The sequence below is a fragment of the Stigmatopora nigra genome, chromosome 5 (genome assembly GCF_051989575.1).
Source record: "Stigmatopora nigra isolate UIUO_SnigA chromosome 5, RoL_Snig_1.1, whole genome shotgun sequence".
Taxonomy (NCBI): Eukaryota; Metazoa; Chordata; class Actinopteri; order Syngnathiformes; family Syngnathidae; genus Stigmatopora; species Stigmatopora nigra.
Window position 1 is genome coordinate 8254589 of NC_135512.1, and position 14899 is coordinate 8269487.

General features: G+C 40.8%; 1 protein-coding gene across 1 annotated transcript in view; it reads left to right on the top strand.

The window, feature by feature from the left end:
• The window catches only part of agbl4 (AGBL carboxypeptidase 4), a 201305-nt gene extending 186407 nt beyond the window's left edge, over window positions 1-14898 (top strand). Inside the window, exons 10-13 of the mRNA XM_077716531.1 lie at window positions 2622-2774; window positions 3749-3911; window positions 14224-14317; window positions 14399-14898. Of these exons, the coding sequence (XP_077572657.1) occupies window positions 2622-2774; window positions 3749-3911; window positions 14224-14317; window positions 14399-14471 (483 nt within the window). The 3' untranslated portion in view covers window positions 14472-14898. The remainder of the gene's footprint in view (window positions 1-2621; window positions 2775-3748; window positions 3912-14223; window positions 14318-14398) is intronic.
• The last annotated feature ends 1 nt before the right edge of the window (window position 14899 follows it).

The window sequence follows — 14899 nt, forward strand, 5'->3', positions numbered from 1 at the left end:
TTTTTGTCTGTTTTGACCAGTGTATTGGCTCCTCCTTGGAATGGAACCATCCTTTTGTCATTCCATGCCATAGCGTAGTTGAACTAAAAATACACTTTTGTAGTCATGCTTGAAGAAATCTGGCTAGATTGGGCGAAGAAGTGATGTAAAAAGTTGAAGGTTGTCAGCAGGAGTGCTCAACTTCCATGTAAAAGTGGCAAAAACCATGGCGGAAAGTCCTGGGCATTCACGTGACAGGATTAAATCCAGGGTCAAAGTCAGTTGGAGTATTTCCTAATCAAAATGATGTACTTAGAGGGGGAAAAACACTAACAAAACTCTCTTAGACTATGATTTTGGGACAATTTTGTCTTGAAATGTTAATACTTGCGATGTAAGACTTACTTTGGTATGCACTTAAGATTTACTTTTTGTGCCATGTTAGCGGCAATTTTCCTTTTTATTTGAATTATTGTTTATTTAAGGTAATGCTCTCTCAAACCAATGTATAGCATTGACAAATAGTGACCATCACAATGATGGATGTCTTTGAAAACACTCACAAGAGGCCAACTATTCATTTTCCTACTCATATGTGCTGGCTCTCCTGCATTGCCTTCTACCATTCCCTCTTTTTGTGCGCCCTTCTCCTTCCACGAGGATGCGGGAGCCGGTTAGGAGGGATAATGAGGCTGCTTTCCCCAAACTAGAACTTGGCCCGTTTGCAGGCAACTCCAGCCTTAACGGAGCCAGATTGCCCGCTGACTCATATTTTCATATTTGCTCTATTTTTCCTTATCTCTCTCCTTTTTTATCTCTTTGTCTGGATATATTACCTTTGCCCTGCATTTACAAGCATTGCTCCTTTTCCCAGCCTGTTTTCTTTTCCTTCTTCACTGTCTTCCCTTCTCCTCCTCCTCCTCTACCTCCTCCTTCCTCCTCCTCCTCCTCCTTTCCCCAGCCGCCGTTCCCTCTCTCCTCTTGGGCTCCATCCATCAGGTTGTCGGGGGCCGCTAGTGGCCAACTCCCAGCCACCATATTTCACCGCCAGCCAGCCAAGCAGCTGACAGCGCAGCCACCGCCAGGAAATTGCATCGGCTGTGAGCGGAATTTCAAACGCCAGGCCGCCGCCGCCGCCACCACCGCGCATCGCCCGGGCCGCCCAGGAACCGCATCCCTCGCTCTCTTTCTGTCTCTCTAACCTGTCAATCTCTCTGCACGCCTCCACACACATCTCTATGCTTTTTATTTCCGTGTTGGCCTTTTTGCCGCTTGTATTTCCTCTCTTGCCGTCTCTGCTCCACTCCCCGCCTCCCCCCCCCCCCCCCACCTCCTCGCTCTGTTTTCGCTCCTTGTTTTCTCTGTTTTAGTTGTTCCACCTCTCTGCCTTCTCCCTCACTATCTTACTGCCCCCCACTCACTTTCTGCAAGCATAGAGTATAAAGTGTGCCTCTGAATGTGCAATGAGAGGTAAAAAGCAGTGGGGAAAGAGGAAAAATGAAAGAGGTGTTCAAGTGTACTCCAGTTTGCACTCGTGCCCTTGTCGTGAACACATCCCAGTTTTTTTTTCCTACGTGCGGCACTGTGGGATGGGGGAGCTGTCAGACATCATACTGGAATGTAATTGTTGTTGCCAATATTAAGGATACACAAAGAATATGGATCCACATGGTTAGCACTGTTTGTGCACTAACATACCCTAATCCAGGGGTAGGGAACCTATGGCTCGGGAGCCATCTTTTGATGGGTGTAAATGGCTCTCTGCCTATTTAAATCATATTTTTTCTTCATTAGACTCTTCTGCATGCATCTTTTCATTGATACTCATTGATTAGCAACAGCGAAATAATGTTGTCAAAAGAATTCAGACTTTTTTTGGTACTTTCAAAGTGGTGAAATGAATAATCCTAACTCACGACATTAAAAAGACCCCCTTTTGAATATAATTTTAATCAAATTTCCCTGAAAATCCTCCACCGACTTGGTAATCGTGGCAAACTTAAATTAGCACCAAAAAATGCTCACACAGAGAAGCACTACTAAATAAAACTTTCCATTTTTTTTTTAGGTTGAAATGTGTGATTTGGATTAGTATACTCATCTACAAATGTTGTGTTATTTTTCTTTTGCCAATGTTGACATTTCTCTCCTTTAATCTTTCTAAAAATGGGATTGCCCTGTGTGCCATTACTACTCCACTTCACATTTCAAATGAAATGATATTCCCACATTTGTGATTTTGAAAGGATCACTCCAAATGGTAGCAGTCACAAATTGTAGCCTCCCCTAAATAGATGTCATGTCGCCATTAGTCACCAAGTGTTTTGTCCACTTGAATAAATAAACCCCAAAACTGAATTAGTTTTTGCACAAGGTTGAAAAGCCTCATATATATGAAATATTTCAGTTTTTTTTTTTTTTTTTTTTAGCCTGGAACAGTGTATGATTGGTTAGCGGCATCAGTTCTAAAAATGGAGGGTTCGATTCCCCAACATTAATGAATAGCGTGGAACAATGTGCTCCTTATTATATGTTTGTTATTGTTATTTTCCCTGAGTTAAAGTCCAGCCATTACAATCACAGTCCCAAAAAGTCACCTGCTGTTTTTTCTTCTCATCACTTTGTTTTTTAATGTTTTTCAGACTGTTAGCTTGGAGTTCTACATCGACGTCCATGCCCACTCCACCATGCTGAACGGCTTCATGTACGGCAACGTGTTTGAGGACGAAGAACGTGTCCAGAGACAGGCCGTCTTTCCCAGACTGCTGTGCCACAATGCCCACGACTTCTCCTTTGTGAGTATTCCTACGGCCCTACAAACCCAGATATAGCCCGGATAGATTGAATGTATATATATATATATATATGTTTAAATGAGTTGAGTTTGGCATGGGCCGGCGGGAAATGTATGGGAATAAAGCAGGAAGCGAATGAGTCCAGGCTGTATATTGCAAGTGGGACATCTGGCCCAGGGGTCATCCCTCTTCTTCTACATTGGCCTTGCTGCCCTTTCAGCACCGCCCACAATGCACTGCTGCTGCAGCACAACACTATAATGACAAAGTCCCTCTGGTGGCTGCAGATTTTGCATTTCAGCAAAGCAGTGCAGAGTGACAGTTAATGGAACACACATAAACAAATGTACACACATGGTCTTCCCAAGATACGTAAATGTTGTATAGTAGAGCTGAAAACTACTTTTTTTCCCATTGCTAATCGATTTATTGATTTTTTTAGGACATTTGTTGACCAATTAGTTCTATTTGAGCCTCTTCCTCTGGCCAACACACTCCCACCAAGTTTGGCAACCATGTTGAACATAGACCGTGAATAAAGCCAATCTACAAATTAAACCAGAAAGTACATATATTATATGACATTAGATGGGGGGGGGACATCAAGAATTTTGCAATAAAAGTGAGAGATGGCTGTTTTTAAGGGATTTTGACAACCTTATTGGTCCAACAAACGTTTGGACAAGCAAAGTTAGAAAGTCAAAGTGCTATGACATATGTGTAAGTATAACTGATTTCCCTGTTTTTATTTAAATGAATCATTTTGAAAAAGCCAAATTACTTGGGCGCCAAAATGTACATCAAATTTAAAAAAATCCATCTAAACAGATTTTCAATTTTGTGTACTATTCCGTCTCTTCAGGAAGAGAATCCCATGGAGAGTTTTTTTTATAACTACGAGTTGTATTGAGCCAAGAATTCAAAGCAGAAGTTGTTTTATCTCATCCCCCGTGTGTTTTTGTCTTCCTTTACAGTCCAGCACGTCCTTTAACCGCGACGTGGTGAAGGCCGGCACCGGTAGACGTTTCCTCGGCGGGCTTCTCGATGACACGTCCTACTGCTACACTCTGGAGGTGTCTTTCTACAGCTACATGACCCCCGGCACCACGGTTCCCGTGGCCTACAGTGAGGAAACGTGTATCCTTTGGTGTGTCTTTTCTGTTCATTTCACGCTAGTGAAGACAGCCCTTGCCGACGTTCCTTTTGTGTCTGGTAATTAGTTGTCGACGTGTCACCAAAGTGACAATGTACACGCGCTGGCGTCAGGTCAGGTGCGCTCACTACAAAAGGCGCGTTGCTCTTTTGTCATGGCTTGTTGTGACTGATGCGCAGAGTTAAAACAGGGAACGCGATAGCTGCCGTGTATTGATTTCATTCACAAAGGCGCTCCAGAAGACCGCCGGCCGGGCTTGTTCCGTCAGGCTCAGGTGGCGCTTTGATTGGCCTAAACAATAGAATAGAACAACAAAGCAAACAAGACTCCCGTCAAATTCAATCGTTGGGGCGGCGCGATGCGCCCGCTGAAGGTCGCCCGTGTCTTAATGCCCACTGATAGGAGGAGGAAGTTTTCCCTTCAGGTGACCTTCTCCAGACTGGAGCGCTACTGGGATCTTGGCAAGCGCTTTAGAGGGGAGTGATAAGAAATCCGACGTGTGATGGAGCAAAATGGTCCTGCTGTGGGAAAGCTGGTTGCTTGTGGATGTAGCCTGAGTGCCCTCTAGTGCCGGACACTCTCAAACCAACACAGAAGAAGTGTTTAGTCCCTTTGTAAACATCCACTTTGCTGCTTAATTGACATTGCGCTGAGGTCTTTCTGATCTTTGAATCTTTGATCAATTAGTTATGGCTGAAATGCATTGTGCCTCGGCCTCATTTGATTATTGCTTAGCTGGAAATTAGGTAAGAAACAGGCGTTTGAGAGTAAGACTACTTTTTAGGAGATTTTAAAGGGGTAACAGAAAGAAAAAAGCTTGAATTTGAGAGTTTTCTAAACCAGCGGTTCCCAAACTTTTTCTCACCACGGACCCATAAAGCTCTTTCTATTTTCTTGAACAATTTTAATTATTTGACATTTTCTGTAAAACTTTGGGTGTTGTTTTCATCATAATATTAGAACTGTCTAGACACAATCCGCTATATTATGATGAATTCAATTTTCTTTTTTAAAGATATTATTTATGTTGGCTTTTTTAAATGATATTTTGATTTACATTTTCATCATATGTCATGAATAACTTAATTGGGATAAATGAAAAATAATAATCCATGTATTTCTACCATACCGTTTTATGGGGAAAACAAAACCACTATAGAATTGATTATGCTTCAAATTCTTGGTAAAATATCTAAAATAGATCAGGCCACAAATGGCCCACAGGCCATACTTTTCCAACCCTCCATTTAAAATGTAGTGATGTCAAGTTGGCTAAATGGTGCCATTCCATTGTCACCTAAAGTCTTTGGTCCCATCAAATGAGATCTGGTCAGTATTTCTACTCAATGTCAAATGGGCCTCTTGCCGCTGACTTTTTTCATCATTTGTGTTTTCCAGTCAAGTGGAGGTGTGTTCCTTTATGAAAAAGGGAGGGTCACCAAAAGGTGAGGGTCACATTGAGGCAGGGTCTTGTGTGGTAGGCAAGCTGCACAAGGGGACACAGTGCAGGCTGTAGATTGGGGTCAGGCAGGTTGAAGGAAGCGACCATGTCGTTTTTTTCCGCCCCGGCGCTTTGCTCGATGAAGCGTACAAATCATCAACAGAGACCTTTAGCACCTCCGTTCTTCCCTCCTTTACACACCCCCAAACACACATGCGCACCTTTCCCACCTTTACTCCTAAAACCCCAGAGAGACATAAACTAACATAACAAATAAACAATAGCCACTTATAGGTCCACTTTATCGTCCTTCTCCTAAACTGGCCTCTTAACATCTCACACTTTTGTCACAGTTTCAAAGAGGACCGACCGCCACTCGTGTCCCCCTCTCTCCTCCAGTTTGTCCTTTCCTCTCGTCTCATCACGCAGAACACAACAGCTCATTATATCATCTAGTCAAGCTGAGAATGCTCTTCTTCGAAACAGCAGGGACAACCTCTATCCTTGTCTGCCTTCTCTTTGTCCTCTAATCATCCGCTACCTGAACGCGTGCTTGTGTGCGTAGCTCACGCGCCGGTGCGCTTCTTTCCCTTAGTGCCCTCCTACGTTTGCTTACATGTGTAGAACCATTAGCAAAGTAAAGCCATCTCTCTCGTGCCCCACCTTTGGGTAGAAAGGTCATTTCATAAAATATTGGAGAAATGGTTGAATTCACGTGTAACTAATGATCATGTGAGGTGCCATACTAGTGTAAGTGTGATTATAATGATGATGAAGAGGATGATGAGGATAATTATAGAGCAGGTAAGAAGCACGTTTGGCATGGAAAGTGTTGGCGTGGTCTGTTATTGGCTGGAATTGAATTTTATTCGCTCATATTCCGGGCTGTTTATCCTTACCAGGTTCACAGGGCAATTATAGGGTGAAAGCATGCTGTTTTAGGGGATGTGGGAGGAAACTGGAGTACCCGGAGAAAACCCACACAAGCCGATGGAGAACATGCAAACTCTGGGAAAGTTTAATTTTTAGGCTAGTTGACGTTTTACACTTTTTTAATAGTTAAATGGCTTTATATGTGCCTTTTGGTGTGGTAAACTACAACCATTTACAGACATGGAATTGACTTTCTACTATTTCCGATTGGTATTTTTTTTTAAAGTGATTATAAATATGAACAAAGTATTTCCTGCACACCTCTTTCCAAAAGCAGGTTGTGGTAAATGTGAGGGGAAAAAAAGTTTTAAAAGCCATTGTTTGAGAATCATTTAAACACCTCTTATCGTCACTACAGGCCAAATTCATATTCATCAAATGAAAGACAAATGATATGAAATGAAGAGTCACCTTTCAAGAGATGTATTACGGTACCGGTATGTAAATTTGAAGTAATTTATAATAAAGACCTCGGCCTTTTCATTATTCAACTACATTTTTATGAGGAGTGAATAATGCTGATGAGCACACCAAATGCACTTTATCAGGATGTTGACCTTACTAGTCTAATTGCCTAATATTTCAATCTAGTATTTTACTCCAAAAACGTGTACGGCAGACTAAACTTAGTTAGGTAAATAAGTTTGTACCCTCACTCTCATTCAATTTCAAATGACCCCCTTGATCAGTAACTGTGATGTAGAAAATGCATATTAATTTTGCTATTTTTAAACCTATGCAACTTTTGCCTTATTCCTCCCTTGTTTGATATTACTACGTTACAAATGTTTACTTTAAGTACTTTAAGTTCCTCCACCAAGAATATAAACAAAACAATCTGAAGGTGTATACTAATATACTGTATTTTTTTTTACTATAACTCGCAAAACACAATTATTCTGCCAATTGTCATCAGATCTTTATTTTTGAAAAGCAAAATCCCAAAAAGTCACTCTTTCCTTCTACATTTTAACACAAATGTATGATTCGAATGATTCCAAAATATGCTTGACAGCATCTGGAAGCCTCTTGTGCTTGTTCATGTGCAAATGTTTATGCGTCATGCAGAAATCTTCGACTTTGAAGACTTGGCCAAACTTGAAAGTACATTTAGTCCGTAAGTCGTCCGTGCAAGATTTTAATCATGTTGTCCTCGCTTGGGACTGTGTGTTTGCTTTTGGATTCACAGAAATACACACTCATTGTCAGCTGACACTCAGACGTGTGCCACACAACAGTGGGAAGCCATGAAATAGCGGCGCTGCCACTGGAACGTAGTACTACGCATCAGTGCACCTGACACCCAGCGGAGGCGCTGTGACAGGTATGCAAATGATATAGCTCGGAGGCAAATATGCTTGGCTTCCACACATCACACACATCATCTCACGCAGACACGCACCAGTGGGTGAGCGGCCTCACGTGCTAAAGCAAAAAATGCGCAGCTGATTGCACAGGTATTGTCGAAGCGGCGCTCGGGACGTGAGCGTTGGCGCCGACGCCAATAGAATACTATGCAAATGTCCTTGTTGGACATAATGGCGTGGAGAGAACAATCGTTGAATTTAGTTGAAAGATGGCCAACAACTAAAAGACGAGGCGGTGCCGAGAGGAATCAGCCAGCCGGACGGAAGTGGGAGCTAAAGTGTGTCGTCAAAGTTCCTGTGCAGCCAAAACAAAATGAGACGGACGCCGTTATCTGTTGCTAGAGGCCAATTGTCACAGTCGACAGGGAGGCCTAATAGGCTCAATAATAATAGTATTAGAGTACAAGTACAAAACTGGGATTACAAAATACTCTAGTGGCATGAATTCCCACAACTGTTTTCATTCATTTTCCCTACTGCTTAACCTCACAAGGGTTGTGGGGGTTGCTGGAGCCTATCATAAGATATTTTGAATTGGTGGCCTGCCAATCACAGGGCACAAGGAGGTGGACAACCATTCCCACTCACCCTCATACCTAGGGCAATTTAGATTATATTAGATTAGATCAGATCAAAACCGATCAGATCACATTAGATTTCATGAGATTACGTTAGAGTACATTAGAGTACATTAGAGTACATTAGAGTACATTAGAGTACATTAGAGTACATTCGAGTACATTAGAGTACTTTAGAGTACATTAGATTACATTAGAACTTTATTTTATCTCGCATTCGGAAAATTTCTTGGACAGACAAACACAAGACATACATAAGACATTGTAGACCTAGATAAGAAACTGGAGCCACACAAAGAAAGTCCACAAGATGGGGAATTTCTGCAGACTGAGACTGAGGTTATCACACAGTCCCTCAGTAGTCTGGAGGTTTTAAAGATCATCTTCCTTGCCTAGATCCTCCTAAACTCCCCAACTGACCTAGTGTTTATGTTTTGGAGTACCCGGGTAAAACCCACACAAGCCCGGGGTGACATTGCAAACTTATATTGCTATTCATGACCACGTCTGTTCCTTATTGTTAAGGCGTCGACTCTTTGAAAGGAAATCTGTTGTTTTTTAATTCAGGAAAGGAAATGCTTTCAAATGGCAGTTCATTATACAAATCTCTTCATTAACACTATTTGTATTTCAAATCATTCCTCGCAAGTTGACTAAGGCAAACACCAGCTTTAATTAGAAGGAACTCGCGTCAACTCTTTCTCAAGGCACTAATATGTATACATTACACGTTTTTTTTTTTTTTTGTTAAAAGTAAATAAATAATAACTTCTTTCCCACAAATTAGTTTCCCCTCGATTAAACCCGCATTGCTCTCATACTGAGCAGAAAACAAAAAAAAAATCCCCGGACGAAGCCCTGCTGCAAGTTAAATTCAGAATAATAATGAGAACTGAAAATTGTAGCAGGTACGCACAACATAAACAACTAATCATTTAAACAAGCCAAAATTAAATAATGATAGCAAAAAAAATGAACTTGCACCTTAGCCTTAAAGTCGGATAAATGTTACTTAGTCTTTTGTATGTTTACTTTTAGTAATCCTGTGAGAAAAATTAATGCGTTGGATATAAATAGTTGATCATTTTTCATTGTCTCATTCAAGGATGTTACTTTGACCTTGGGAAAACAGGTGTTTAGCCTTGCTGGAGCTCTTTTTTGTTATTATGTTTAAAGCCAATTGTGAAATCCACCAAGATCTGGCGGCCTTAAATCCATCTCTCCTGAGATACAACTTTTTTACAGTCACGTACAGGTCTATTACTTGGGTGCCTCCTAGTGGATTTAGTTTTAATGTGCCAAGTTTTGGTTACTTTAAATTAAATAAAACATCATTTGGAATTTTAAGACTCTGCAAGGACAGCAATAGACGTCCGATGCATTTGAAGTGGAAGCTCTGGCGGCGAAAGAACGGACTGTCATCCACTTCCACCTTCCCACTTGAAATGTATTGGACACGAAAAAAAGCCTTACTATACTATGTCGTTTTTTCGTCATTCTACATGTTGCCTTTTAAATGCCGTAAAACAGGTAGTAATTTAAATAAAAACTTGAAATTTGTAGAATAGTTTCATTGAAGCAAAAGTAGCGCTATGTTACAATCTTGCAGCATCAATGTGGAAATACAATAAGATATAACACTTTTTTTAGTGCTGTACCATATCGTTCCACAACTGGAGTTCAGTGTTTTCAGTTAAAATCTTATTTGATAGCCAAGGTTTAGGCTTTATGGTTATCCAGTTTCTTTCTAGTGTCTCTTAGTTTAGCAAATTGCTCATTAGGGGCAAAAGTGGCCTTTTCTCTTGCTGACTAACTTCTTAATGAGTCATCGATAACGTCTCGTCTCGTGTGTCTCTGCATTGACAGCGACTGTCAGTGGCCTTCCTTGCCATCCCTCCCTCGTCTCCATGTTAAATCCCGTCAGTCCGGCCGGGACGGCGTTCTTCTTGTTCCCTATCCACCGGGGCCTTGACGCCTAGCCGTCACCTTGTCTGTCCGTCTGCCAGGACCAGGCGTTGGGGAGGTGATGGCGAAAGCCGCTAAATGCCGCGCTGACAGTAAATAGCTGTGGTAAACAAGTCCTGACGTCCCCAGCGCTCTTGTCTGGCTCATCAGCACACAAGCTGGAACACGCCCTTGAGCCATGACAATGACCCGCTATCGATTAACCACGCCGCCAACGATAACACCTCTGGGGCAGGCGACCTCCTCCACTGTGGCGACATTAGGGACACCTGTGTTTTTTAATGAGAGCTAATACAGAGATGCGTCCTCTACGTGTTTAATTATTAGTAGTAGTTGATACGGACTATGGTGTAAGCCTACTGATGAAAGCTTTTTCTGCGATTTTGTTTGATTTTCAGAAATATCAGGACTGTTTGATTAAAATCCACAATTGAAAAATAAAAATAAACCCTTAGTTTTACCCTTCTTAAACCTTGAAATGTATTCATCCATCGTTTTTTTAATGTGTTGGAGCACTATATTGACAAAATTATGTTTCCATCGTACTGTCTATAAAATCAACTGCTAATATTGTCATGCTTTAAGCATAATATCCACACAGTCTGCCTTTTCACTATCCTTATTCCTATTTCAAATGAATTGGGACTAAAATTAAGAATTTTCAGCCTCTTGAAAAGCCCAAAAAGGCAGAAACAGCTGTTTTTTTTTATATTGTACTTCTTTAAAGAGACACTGAAGTAATTAGCCCATATTTATCACATAATTTTACATAGGGTAAAGAATCAGGTCAGAATAGGAATGTGCCCTTTTTGAATCTGTGTACTTTTGAATAATTGTGAAATAGCAAAGCTTGGTGTCATTGAAAAGTGATATAGTCGCAAAGTTCAAAGTCAATGTAAATTGTTGTGAAAACTTAGTAAAATATTATCCATCCAAGTTATTAAAAAAAAAAAAAAACCTATCACAAGCTTAAAACTTTAGTGCCACTTTATTCATTCATTCATCTTCCGTTCCACTTATCCTTGTTTGGGTCAAAGCCAGCTAACTACTGTCTACTGTATTCTTTTTTCAAATATTTAGCAAAAGCAATGGCTTCAAGAAGTGCATTGACACACGTGCAAGCTATATAGCAAGGTCTATCCCCATAAACATTATTTATAGCTCACCATTAACTCTATACCTCATAATTTCCTGCAATATTTATTGTTAGGACATCTAAAAGTGGATAGTTCAAACATTCTTTAATAAAACGTTCATTCTATTGAGCAGAATATATTGACAACACTTATTTTGCCACTAAAAATAATGGATAGGCCTATTTAATGCACAAAAATGTTGTTATTCAAGTAAGTCCATCTCTGTTGTGGGCCACCTGATGTTTTCAGGTTCACACAAATACGTCATCACTTCCTGATCCAAAACCTGCGGTGTCCCCCACCCCGGCGAATGGCCAAACAACCTTTGGGGTTGCCGATTATTCATCCTTCTGATACCTTTCGCCTCTGACGCGCATATGTAGAGGAGGAAATTCTCCTTCAGGAACTGACCGTCCATCATCAAACCTCCTGTAATGGACAGTGAGTCGTGACAAGCCAAGCTGAGTGGCCATCTGCTCACTGTGGGGTCCGCAAGATATTTTTGTCGCCGAGCTTGCCTGGCGAAAAAAATATGGGACTGGCGCCCAGTTCTGATGAAAGGAAAAATATGTGTGGAAAGGTGTGAGCGGGGGAGGGAGAAGCAAAAACTTTTCTGAGGTCAGAATGAATATCAAGGATATGAGATGACTAATGTGTCTCTTCTGGTCTGTACGAGGTGGTACGTTGTGCAAACATCTTTGCAAGAATGGCCATATATTGTACAACTCAAGTGTCATAGGAACAAGGCCAAGCTGTCAAAAAGAAAATGGACCAGATTTTTGGAAACATGGCTCATAAATGGATTTTGCATGTTCTCTCCAGGGTTGGTTGAGTTTCAGACATTCCTAAGATGCACGTACGTACGTGCTGTACATGTTTCACAGTCGGCTAGTGATGTTTTTTGGTGGCATTTTTTTTTAATTATTCAATTCTTAGTTTGAAAGCTTTCAATGAAAATGCTTTTTATCATACCTGTCAACCTTGGCCGATCACTCCCCTTATCAATGGTTGCAATTCCCCTAATTAAGCGATGATTAACCGTACAAATGCAATAAGGCACATATTTACTCATATGGGGCGCACCTAAACCTACATTTTTTATTCACTAAATTCAAAATACTGTAGATATCGCTATATGACGCTGACAGCTAGACTGTCTGGGGGTACATTGCTTGCTGACACGCTATATTTATATAGTGAAAAGGCAGACTGTGTGGATATTATGCTTAAAGCATGACAATATTAGCAGTTGACGATGGCTTTTTTAGGTCTACTACTAGTGACCGAGATAATCCGGATTAGAACTTGATTAGGTGATTGGACAGTTTAGGAGGATCTAGGCTAAGCAAAGAAGATGTTTTTTTAAAACCTCCAGACTACTGAGGGACTCTTTGGTAACCTCAGTCTGCAGAGTCCTTGTGTATTTCCAGTGTGTGGCTCCAGTTTCTCACCTAGGTCTACAATGTCTTGTGTGTCTTGTGTTTGTTTTGCTGCTGCATCCAAGAGATTTCCCCGAATATGGGATGAAATACAGTTCCAATCTAATCGAATATATTTGTATATATATAGACAAATGTATGTAGGATAGTTAAATAGTTTGGGGATGCCAGCTCTCTAAGGTTTAGGTCAATAATATACCTAACAAAATACCTCCTGTCCCGTACCTGTCATGTCACATGGTGGTGGTGTAAACATCTTTGGACGGTCAGGTTATTCTCAGCCAACAAATGTAAAACTGGCCATCTAAAAATCGATATCCGTACGGCAGCTGTTTCAATCAAACTTATCTCAGACAGACGGATGATCTGACAGATATCACCAACAAGGTAATGACGTGGAAAGGAGACAAACGATGGCGCCACATTGCTCCATCATAGCGCAGCGTGATGAAGAATGAGCCTGGTGAAACATCAGTGACCCCTTAAGATAAACTAGCCTGTGTTTTATATTTGTCTGCTTTCCACGTGCAATATGTATGGATGATGAGAGTTTAGATAGAGAGGCGGCCTCGCCTCAGGTGAAATGTACGTCGCGATACGGATATTGTCCTTATTTTTCTGCGTTCTCCGCATCCTGGCGCTCTTTGGGATTGGACACATGGTTGTCTTTGTGTGCTTCACTACTTCTTCATTATCTCAACCTGATTGCCATCATTACTTGGCCCACAAGCCTAATGATCCCAGACTGAGCAACAACACTCCTTGGCCCTCAGCCTTTTTAGAAAAGCAAAACAGTTATTGATGTTTTTTTTCCTAATGCATTGAGGGACGGTGACGTGTGTGCTCACCCGTGAATTCAAAGTAGGCCTGGTCGTATAAGTAATTGCTTATGTTTGATTCATGGCGCCATCATATAGTTAGCTTTTGCGTCGCTTAATCCTGGATGAGCTGCGTTGTTCCTGGAGGATTTACACCGTTCCCCGAGTTATTGATTGTTGCTCGCAATGTGTTGGGAATAGCAGAGGTTTTGGGCGGCGGGCATTAAATCGATGCAAAAGATGCGCTGTTTTGAATACATGGTATAAATAAACATCTCTAATGATTCAATAATTGCACTGCTTGCTCCTCTATGAGTTTTCCAAGGTTTACTGTCATACAGTATATCAAGTGTGGACCATATTCATACAAAATCAGATATTACACTCAGTATGAGCAGTACTATTAATTTTACTCGATGTCAATGACTATTTGCAAAGTAGTTTGCTGCTGTGCATACATTTTATTTAATGCAAATGTTAATTTACCCTCTGGTCAAGTCACTTGTTTCATGTTTTGTCAGATAGTGTGCCATAGTGTTGCTTCAGTGTGCTTTTTGAATTTTATTTTTGAAGTGTTTCCCAATTGTAGACAACAAAGACCTTAACTATAAACTGTCAGACATGAGGCTAGGCACGAATGTGGCTCGGACCTTTCTGGATTACTACAAACTCAATAACTTAATCACAGCCAACGTGCCATGTCATCTTCAAAGGTAGTGTGATCCTAATATGATTATTATGTATCATTTTGTGATGTTTAACAATTATGTCCGCTCATATATTTTTTCCGGCAGTTCTGAAGTATCGTCTCCAGTGGACGGTGATGTGGACAGGGAGAAAGAGAGAAGCCAGCACGTCATCAACTAGAGAACTTTCGGCAAACTCAGTTTATTTTGCAGGCCATCTATCTTTGTCAATAGTAGGCAATGAGTTAAATTTGCCTCACCCCCCCCCCCCACCTCTATTTTAGGGTACTTACAGGTAATTTACGGTAAGTTTTGGATCATTTTCTATTGATTGCCTCGAGACATACATGGACCAAAATTGTATTTATTTGAAATTTGAGTCATACGACTTTATTTAAATGCATGCCTTCCTTTGAATATGTACAGTATATTATTGTTTTACATTGATACTGTATGAACATGTTTCTTTCCTCATTGAAATAATAATTTATAAAAGGAAATGTATGGATTGACAGAAAAATGTCATCAAAACAATTTTACAAAAATGTTTAATTTATTTATTTGGTTATACTTTCAGGTATTTACAAATTAAGCTTAACCAGATGGTCT